We start from the raw sequence: 10811 nt of genomic DNA on the forward strand, positions 1-10811 counted from the left end.
ACAGGGGGGTGATCACCCCATATAGACTCCCTGATCACCCCCCTGTCATTGATCACCCCCCTGTAAGGCTCCATTCAGACATTTTTTTGGCCCAAGTTAGCGGAAATTATTTTTTTTTTCTTACAAAGTCTCATATTCCACTAACTTGTGTCAAAAATGGCAACTTTTCCCATTTTTTTTTATACAAAGTTGGCATTTGACCAAGATATTTATCTCACCCAGCATGGGTATATGTAAAATGACACCCCAAAACACATTCCCCAACTTCTCCTGAGTACGGCGATACCACATGTGTGGCACTTTTTTGCAGCCTAGGTGGGCAAAGGGGCCCATATTCCAAAGAGCACCTTTCGGATTTCACTGGTCATTTTTTACAGAATTTGATTTCAAACTCCTTACCACACATTTGGGCCCCTAGAATGCCAGGGCAGTATAACTACCCCACAAGTGACCCCATTTTGGAAAGAAGACACCCCAAGGTATTCGCTGATGGGCATAGTGAGTTCATGGAAGTTTTTATTTTTTGTCACAAGTTAGTGGAATATGAGACTTTGTATGAAAAAATAAATAAAAAAATAAAAAAAAATCATCATCTTCCGCTAACTTGTGACAAAAAATAAAAAGTTCTATGAACTCACTATGCCCATCAGCGAATACCTTAGGGTGTCTACTTTCCGAAATGGGGTCATTTGTGGGGTGTTTGTACTGTCTGGGCATTGTAGAACCTCAGGAAACATGACAGGTGCTCAGAAAGTCAGAGCTGCTTCAAAAAGCGGAAATTCACATTTTTGTACCATAGTTTGTAAACGCTATAACTTTTACCCAAACATTTTTTTTTTATTAAAGACATGTAGAACAATAAATTTAGAGCAAAATTTATATATGGATGTCGTTTTTTTTGCAAAATTTTACAACTGAAAGTGAAAAAATGTCATTTTTTTGCAAAAAAATCGTTAAATTTCGATTAATAACAAAAAAAGTAAAAATGTCAGCAGCAATGAAATACCACCAAATGAAAGCTCTATTAGTGAGAAGAAAAGGAGGTAAAATTCATTTGGGTGGTAAGTTGCATGACCGAGCAATAAACGGTGAAAGTAGGGTAGGTCAGAAGTGTAAAAAGTGGCCTGGTCTTTAAGGGTGTTTAAGCCATAGGGGCTGAGGTGGTTAACACATGTGGAATTATATACATAACAAACAAGTGTGAAACAACTGAAAATGTCATATTCTAGGTTCTTCAAAGTAGCCACCTTTTGCTTTGATTTCTGCTTTGCACACTCTTGGCATTCTCTTGATGAGCTTCAAGAGGTAGTCCCCTGAAATGGTCTTCCAACAGTCTTGAAGGAGTTCCCAGAGATGCTTAGCACTTGTTGCTTAGTATTAACATTAATTCCATGGCGCTGTACATCCAGACGGGTTACACAAATATAAAATACAAGAAACTATTAACAGGCTGGTATAGAGGGGGAGAGGACCCTGTCCGCAAGAGCTTACAATCTATAAGGTATACCTCCATGAAATGTTCCAAGTGCATGTATATTCTGCGGACATTTCTGCCGAAGATTACTGACCACATAACAGGGCTCCACGCCCTCATGAGGTTCACGAAACACAACATGACTCACATGATGAATACATTGACCCAACCAAGTCATCTCACAAGAATGAACGAATGCTGCTACCTGCACTGCGTCTTAGGAACAGCAGAGGGCGCCAGTGTTGTGAGCAGATAGACTGTAGATCCCTGGCTGCCAAATGAAATAGTTACTCCCATCCGGTAAAGTAAAGCAGTGTCAAACATGGAGAAATACTGGGTGATGCCATAACCATAACTAGCAGCAGCTACGAAGTCTGACAGGGAAGGGGGGGGGCATTTCTACACAGGCATCATGGTCAGTTAGTGATTAATTTGGATGAAGGAAGGGGGTGATGAGGAATTACATTTCCTCCCCATTCTAAGTTTTACTAAGATACCCGATAGTTACCCCTGACTTGAGCATTAGCCGTTCTCCACTGCATTTTTTTAAATATCCCTGTACTGTGACATCACATGTACACTATACCTGCGTGTGACATCACTCTACATTTTTCCTTATTTGAACAATCCCCGTGGGGAGACCACACTGCGTCCCCGGCCCCCTAGGCGGGCATCCACGCGGTGCCCCATGTCCCCTAGGGGTGGGGTGACCACGCTGCGTCCCCAGCCCCCTAGGGGTGGGGTGACCACGCTGCGTCCCCAGCCCCCTAGGGGTGGGGTGACCACGCTGCGTCCCCAGCCCCCTAGGGGGTGGGGTGACCACGCTGCGTCCCCAGCCCCCTAGGGGGTGGGGTGACCACGCTGCGTCCCCAGCCCCCTAGGGGTGGGGTGACCACGCTGCGTCCCCAGCCCCCTAGGGGTGGGGTGACCACGCTGCGTCCCCAGCCCCCTAGGGGTGGGGTGACCACGCTGCGTCCCCAGCCCCCTAGGGGTGGGGTGACCACGCTGCGTCCCCAGCCCCCTAGGCCAGAATTGTGGCGCAATTTTGCACAAAATGTCACAACTTAGGCCACGCTCCTTTCCTGCTAAGCCACGCCTCCTTGAATGGGGTCAGTAGAACGGGGGGGACAGTTCTAAAACTAGATGCACCAAACTGAGGTAAATGTTGCAGCAATGTCTAGGTGCACTCCCATTAGTAGATGTGGGACAATGTATTCATTCATATTGGCGTAGAGCCTCACTACAAATTTTGCTTGGACGCCCCATGGTTACTTGTCACTTGGTAGGGTCTGATCTGAGCCCCCACCAATCCTGAGAAATAAGAGGGTCACAGCGTTGATTTAGCGCTGCATCCCTGTCAGTTTTCCCTGCGCAGTGGTGCTCCAGAATACTTACTGCGCACAGATTCTCAGGAAGAGTAGGAGTCCCATAAGGACCTCACCAGTCATAAAATGATTGCATATCTACGCCATAGGTCACCTGTTTACCGGATGACGATACCGCTGTAACCCTGATTTATGCATGTAAACCGCCATATACAAATCAATTGCCAGTACAAATAGACAACAAGAGCGTGTTCTGCTATATTGGTACTGCCTGAAATACTCTGTGGTGCTGTAAGCTTCCGATTCTTCCACTCTGTCCATAGCCTTCCCCTCCTCACAATATGACACTACCCCAGTCACACCACTGACATCACACACTTATCCTAAAATAATCTGTGCTGCTGTGGAATTCTAATCCTTCCGTTTTGTCCTAATTACAGAACTCTGACAAAATAATTTAAAGCACATCTTACTTTTTCTCGAGGCGATTTAGCAGATCTGAACAGGAAGACCATTAAGCTAGGAGGGGGAGCCTCTCCAGTATTTATACAGCATAACCCCAACCAAAGTGACAGAGCACATAACGTGGTAATGGTGCTTCCTGCAGATAGTGTCATATCACACAGACATGCTAAACAGGGGGAAATGGCCGTTCCGTTTAAAGGGGCCCTCCACCTAAAGGACAATGACTTAGTTGTGATCAAAATAATAGCAGTGTGTTTAAAAAAAGTGAATAAAGCTCAAAATCCTTCTAATAGCTTTAATTTCCATACACACAAATGCATTGGGAACACTACACATTCTATTCCAAATCAAAACATGAAGAAAAATATATCAAATTTGTGTTGTTCCTCTAAAAAAAAAAAATTAAGAAAAGTGAATATTGGACTGTTCAAAAAAATAGCAGTGTTTGTATTCTTCTTTACAAACTCAAACATTCACTTTATAACTGGAAAAGGTTTGAAGATTTTGCTTTCCTTTGAATCACTTAATATTTAGTTGTATAACCACTGTTTCTGAGAACTGCTGTACAGTCGTGGCCAAAAGGTTTGAGAATGACACAAATATTAGTTTTCACAAAGTTTGCTGCTAAACTGCTTTTAGATCTTTGTTTCAGTTGTTTCTGTGATGTAGTGAAATATAATTACACGCACTTCATACGTTTCAAAGGCTTTTATCGACAATTACATGACATTTATGCAAAGAGTCCGTTTTTGCAGTGTTGGCCCTTCTTTTTCAGGACCTCTGCAATCCGACTGGGCATGCTCTCAATCAACTTCTGGGCCAATTCCTGACTGATAGCAACCCATTCTTTCATAATCACTTCTTGGAGTTTGGCAGAATTAGTGGGTTTTTGTTTGTCCACCCGCCTCTTGAGGATTGACCACAAGTTCTCAATGGGATTAAGATCTGGGGGGTTTCCAGGCCATGGACCCAAAATGTCAACGTTTTGGTCTCCGAGCCACTTAGTTATCACTTTTGCCTTATGGCACGGTGCTCCATCGTGCTGGAAAATGCATTGTTCTTCACCAAACTGTTGTTGGATTGTTGGAAGAAGTTGCGGTTGGAGGGTGTTTTGGTACCATTCTTTATTCATGGCTGTGTTTTTGGGCAAAATTGTGAGTGAACCACGGTGATGTACCATGTGATTGGAGCATGAGATCTGACGTCACCAAAGGTCCTTTAGCCCACAACTCATCAGTAAACTCAACTCAAAGGTCCTTTAGCCCACAACTCAAGTAAAGAAGAGACCGGGAACTTCGAGATCAAGAGGAGAAGGTGAGTTAATGAGTTTATTTTTTTAAACCCCTCCAGCCCTATTGTACTATGCATTCTGTATTCAGAATGCTATTATTTTCCCTTATAACCATGTTATAAGGGAAAGTAATACAGTTTATAGACTGTCACCTAGCAACCATGCGTGAAAATCGCACCGCATCCGCACTTGCTTGCGGATGCTTGCGATTTTCACGCAACCCCATTCACTTCTATGGGGCCTGCGTTGCGTGAAAAACGCAGAATATAGAGCATGCTGCGATTTTCACGCAACGCATAAGTGATGCGTGAAAATCATCGCTCATCTGAACAGCCCCATAGAAATGAATGGGTCCAGATTCAGTGCGGGTGCAATGCGTTCACCTACCGCATTGCACCCGCGCGGAAATCTCGCCCGTGTGAACGCAGCCATAATTGTAACAGTACTCACAGGTAACTTTAGACCTTCTTTGATCTTCCTGGAGCTGATTGTTGGGTCCTTGCCATTTTGGCTTATTCTTTTATCCATTTGAATGGTAGTTTTTCCCTTTCTTCCACATCTTTCAGGTTTTGGTTGCCATTTTAAAGCATTTGCGATCATTTTAGCTGAGCAGCCTATCATTTTCTGCACTTCTTTATATGTTTTCCCCTCCCCAATCAACTTTTTAATCAAGGTACGCTGTTCTTTTGAACAATGTCTGGAACGACCCATTTCCCTCAGAATTTCAGAGAGAAATGCACTGTAACCAGCATGTACAACATTTGCTGCCTTCCTTCCTTAAATAAGGGCAATAATTGTCACCTGTTTTTCAAAGAATAAATGACCTCACTCATTGAACTCCACACTGCTATTATTTTGAACATGCCCCTTTCACTAAGTGATTGAATTACATAGAATCAGCAGCATGCATGCCATGACTGTTGGGTCTGTTGGATTTCTATTACTCTACTACATCTGCTGGTAAAGTAGTTGCCATGTAGAAATATAATTTCTGCCAAAATCAGTGATTGATCAGGTTAGTGATGTGTGACTGCTATTATTTTGAACACAACTGTATTAGCAGCTTGTCATATAACAGGGCAGCTGTGGGCCTCCTGCGTATGGCAGAGCTGTGTGCACAGTGACAGTCTTCTGGCACAAAGGGTCCGTATAGTTGTGTATTACAAGTTGTGTTGCCATAGAGCAATGCACGGATGTGCCATGGACCACAAAGAAAAAAAAAAATACTCTATGGGGAGATTTAAAGGGGTTGGCCACCTTAGGGCAGACCTGCAAAGTGAAGCATACTTACCTGCTCCTTGGCACTGGGACCAGCTCCTCTGCTCAAGTCAGGGGCGGACTGGGAACTTAACATGGCCTTGGAAAAAATACTAAAAGTGGCCCCGTTTTGTAGTCGGGTCCAAATTGATGAAAGGCAGAGCCAGCAATACCATATTGTGGCACATTATACCATCCCAACAGAGCCAAATACCACAGTCCATCACAAAATACATCCCTACAAACCTCCACTGGCCAGCCATGAGGAGGGCCCAGGCAGCCCCTTGGGCATCAGCCCACCGGGAAAATTTCCCTGTAAGGTCTATGGCCAATCCACCCCTAGCTAAAGTCCTCAGCTTTGACACCACTGCAGCCAATGGCTGGCCGCAGAGATGACCTGCTCCCCTTGCATCAGGTTGTGACACAAGAGAAGCAGACCACTGCTGCAGCCAGTCATTGGCTGCAGTGGTGTCAAAGTGGATGTTGACAGTGGGGTTCCCCAGCAAGGCAGCCGAGGCCTTTAATAAAGGGATTCTCCAGATAGGAGCCATGCTTCAGCACACCGGCGCCAGACACTACAGTGTACAGCTTCCACTCCATACACTGTCCGCGGCTGCCCAAAACAGCTGATCGTGGGGGTACCAGGTGATGACACCCACTGATCTGATATTGGAGAAGCTATTATCTGTAACCCGGAGAACCCCTTTAAGAAGGCTTTTACGGCTCTTGTCGTGTAAAAAAGTTGTGAATTATAGCACACACCATATTTGCGCCATAATTTGTCACTTTTTGCCACTTTTCTAAAGTAGTGATAAAAGCGTATATCAGCAATCTATGGGCTCCCATTTAGGGACCCGTATGGCACCGATCCGTAATATGGTCTGTGACTGGCATGAGTCTTTACCCAGTTCCAGCTACTCATCCATCCTGCAGTTTCTAGGATCCCTCCTCCCTGCCCTCAGGATGCACATTCCTCACAGTAACCCTTACAGTGCCACTGCCTCCACCCTCAGCACACAGTCATATGACTCTATAGCGGGGGGGGGGGGATTTATTCCATGGCGTTGTACATATGATAAGGGGTATACTTTGTATGTATATATTTTTTAAAGGGCATGTCCAATTTCACAATTAATTTATTTTTTTATTGCTCCAGTGTATTCGAGATGAAAAATGAAGCAACTTTGCAATAGCACTTGATTACGAAGAAAAATAAAAAAAATAAAAAGTCTCGTTTTCACGGCACCTATGCATCTCCATGGTAACAGACAACAGGCAGTGTTGAGGGAATCTGGCCCTGCTGTCCGTAGCAACCAATCAGCACTCAGCTTTTATAAACAAAAGCTACACTGTGATTGGGTGGTATAGCCACCATTAACACCCAGCTTTCCAAGGTAAGGGCTCATGCACACGAGCGGGTGTGCCCCGTAACCGCATTACAAACCGCAAACAGCAGGTCCGCAATATACGGACACCGGCCGTGTGCGCTCCGTATCACGGATGCGGATCCATTAACTTGAATGGGTCCACAATCCTCAAGATACGGAGCGGTGCGGAGGAAGTAGCAGGAAGCGATTCCATGGGAATAATCCGCGCCTCCACACCGCAAAATAATAGAACGTCCTATTTTTTTTGTGGTGTTGCAGATTGCGGACCTATTCAAGTCAACGAGTCCGCAAACAGAATGCACACGGATGGTGCCCGTGTATTGTGGTCCACAGTATGGGCACGGGGCACCACGCTGGTGTGCACAAGCCCTAGAGGACATTATCAGGAGGCTGGGCAACTGGCAGACGCCATAGCGGTCACCCAGCTTTCCTAGAAACAGAGAGAACTAAGTACATTTTTCCATTCACCGGTGTCAGTAGCGCGGAAGTCTATGTGAATTATGAATAGCTGCCAGGTCTACATGGCAAATTCTGTGGTAACGGGTGCCCTTCCTCGGGGATGTGCCCTTCCTGCTGCAACAATCACAGCTTCTAACAGACTATATGGCTGGTAGCAACTGAAGGATGGAACGGAGTACTTGCAACCACCTGAGTATGTGGACACAGAAATAAGGAAAAGAAAAACAGCAGGTGGCGCTCTACAGATAACTCACTGGCTATACTACATTTTTAATTACATGTAAAAGTATTCAGACCTTGGTGATTTAAAAAAAAAAAGTCGACCGTTGTTCATGGAACAACCCCTTTAAATGAAGGAAACGCCCCATTAAACGATGCAGGGTGCTGTGAGAAACTCTATGCAGTGAGCTCCATCTAGTGGTGGCTACAGGTAACCAGAATTGTATCACTATGGCTGTGTGAAGGAAAGCAGAGGATTTGGAGCTCTGTGTCACCATCGCCCCTATAAAGAGGAGTCCCTTTCCTGATACCTCATGTCATCATCCGAGGAAAGAACAGTCTGGAAATAAACAGCGCAGTGTGAATAGGCTTATGTAAATACGTGGAGTGCAGGCCTTTCCTGAGCACAGGGACATGTGTACAGTAATAGAACGGGGGGTGAAAGTGACGCAGAGAACCGGAAGGGACGGAACTAAGGACTCGAGATGAGGGGGCGCTGCGAGCCGTGACACATTCCAGTTTCAGAAGCTACAGCCAAAGCTTCTCATCTGTTGAGCAGATTAAGGGCTCATGCACACGGCCGTATGTATGTATTTTAAGGTCCGCAAAAAACGGACCCGCAAAAAACACGGTTGATGTCCTGGTGCAGCTGGCCCCTAATAGAACAGTCCTATCCTTGTCCATAATGCGGACAAGAATAGGACATCTTCTATTTTTTTGCAGAATGGATAAAACGGAAAACACAACTTCCGTTGTTTTTTTTTTGCGGACCCATTGAAATGAATGGTTCCGCATACGGACACGGAAAGAAAATACGTTTGTGTGCATGAGGCCTAAAGGGATTGCCCAGGACTAGAAAGAGATAGTTGCCCACACCCGTCCTCAGGTCGTGTAGCCCCATTCACCTCCATGTGGCTGAGCTGCAGTACCAGGCACAACCTGTGGACAGGGGTGGGGCTGTTTTTGGAAGAAAGCAGCCATTTTGTTTTTTTGTCCTAGACAACCAGTTTAACACAATCTAGCATTGCTCTCTGTTGGCAGCCATTTCAGGCTCTGTAAGACTGAAGATGAGGAAGACGACCACAGACATGTTCAACATACATTCATTATATAGAATTTATCCTTATTTCCCCTCAGAAGCTGCTCTTGCCTTAGGGTCCGTAGACTTGAGATTGTAGGCGGACCCCAAAGAAAGTGATAATATATATATACGACCGGCGGCATAATGTCCTGGAACATGGATAAGCGGCTGCCAAATGCCGCTCATCTCCATGAAGCGCTAACGTTCTTGTTTTCCCAGCAGCCAGGACAGTGTGGCTGACACACACATTACAGTTATTTCATTTGATTATCCTTTAAGACGGCGCAGCGCTGCTCTGCTGAGCATTGTCTGTAACGGATTGCTGGCACGGTGAGTGGCATCAGTGTGAGCTCCGGGGGCAGCATTGGCGCCTTCAGGGCTGGCAGTACCAGGAGAGGAAGGTATGGAATGTAAAGACTTGTAATATCGCTTGATCTTCACCGGCTGCAGTAACCGCCATCAGATCAGACACATCCACCGTACTCTGTGTGTGTGTGTGTGTTTTTAACCCCATCCTGAATATATATATATATATATATATATATATATATATTCAGGATGGGGTTAATTACAATCTCTACTCCGAAAATCAGTCCATGGGCCCCTCTGCAGCAATAGTTATCACCTAACCCACTCCTGTCTGTGAAATCAGTCATTCCTGCTCAGTCCCAGATTTAACCCTGCCCTGTCTGATCCTACACTAGTCTGTCCTTTATTCCTGCCTGGGCCCACAACTAGTGTGCAGATTTAACCCATTGCTATCCGATCCCACGATAGTCAGTCCTCCACCAGTCAGTCCCTTATTCCTGCCAGGTCCCACACCAGTAAGTTATTCCTATCCAGTCCCGCACTAGTCAGTCATTATCTTTAAAGTGCCATTTATTCCAGGGCGCTGCCCATGTACGAGCAGCAGTTTCCATCCATGATATCACATCAAAACATGAAGGCGTGAACAGCTGGTGCAGAGGGAGAGAGAACCCTGTCCACAAGAGCTTACACTCTTATTACTTTCAGGCTGCACCTTATCAGTCCCTTTAACCCTTTTATGTCCAGCCCCACACAAGTCAGTCGGTCCCACTCCGATCAGTGGGGATTAGAAGTTTTGGTCTGACCCCAGTACACCGCCTGTTAACCCTTTCCTTCAGTCCTTGCCCCCTTCTCACCTTCTTTGGCTTTCTTCTTCCTGACCAGGGTGCCTCCCAGCTTGCCCAGGAAGGACTCGTCTTTCTTCATCTTGTGGCTCTGCAGGGTGGGAGACCTGACTGGGCTGGCTGCTGACATGTTCCCTGGGTGAGTGAGGTGAGAGGCTTGTCCTCATGTGATAATAGGAGACAGGAAGAGGATGTGGGGAGCCACCAATGGAAGTGAGTGGAGGGCAGGGCAGGGAGGGAGCCTGTCCTAGGGCTGTCCTTACATACTCACCATGGCCAGATTGATGTGGGCATTGTCACCGTCACATTCCTGTGCAATGCTCTGCTGCTGCCCCCCTCCCAGATACAACAATGTCACATGAATGATGCAGCCTGGAAAAATGGTGTCAGTCAGCATGAAGGCATGGACTGTTGTAACCTCACCTGCACACACTAGAGCTGTAGAAGTGTGTGAAGCCTGTACGTTACCCCTATATACCGTCATCCAGGCTCCTGTAGCCCATACTAGGCCTACATAGGTCGCCTTCATCTTAGGGCTCATTCACACAGGCGGTTCACATCCGTGTGCTGGTCAGGTACACGGACTGAACACTGACACGTTCTAGTCAATGGCCAATTCACATGATTTATTTTTAACGCGGACCATCACAGCGTGCGCTTCTTTCGTGCAAGACCCATTGCCAGTGTGTTATAAAAACGGG

General features: G+C 45.9%; 1 protein-coding gene across 2 annotated transcripts in view; it reads right to left on the reverse strand.

The window, feature by feature from the left end:
- PARVB (parvin beta) overlaps positions 1-10283 on the reverse strand; it is a 61737-nt gene extending 51454 nt beyond the window's left edge. Inside the window, exon 1 of one of the 2 annotated variants that reach the window (XM_040439161.1) lies at positions 10123-10283. In XM_040439161.1, coding sequence (XP_040295095.1) covers positions 10123-10240 — 118 coding nt within the window. In that variant the 5' untranslated portion in view covers positions 10241-10283. Of the gene's footprint in view, positions 1-3272; positions 3309-10122 lie in introns of those variants that run through there. The other variant, XM_040439163.1, reaches the window with a different exon arrangement.
- Positions 10284-10811: the final 528 nt, after the last annotated feature.

Source organism: Bufo bufo, chromosome 1 (genome assembly GCF_905171765.1).
Source record: "Bufo bufo chromosome 1, aBufBuf1.1, whole genome shotgun sequence".
NCBI lineage: Eukaryota > Metazoa > Chordata > Amphibia > Anura > Bufonidae > Bufo > Bufo bufo.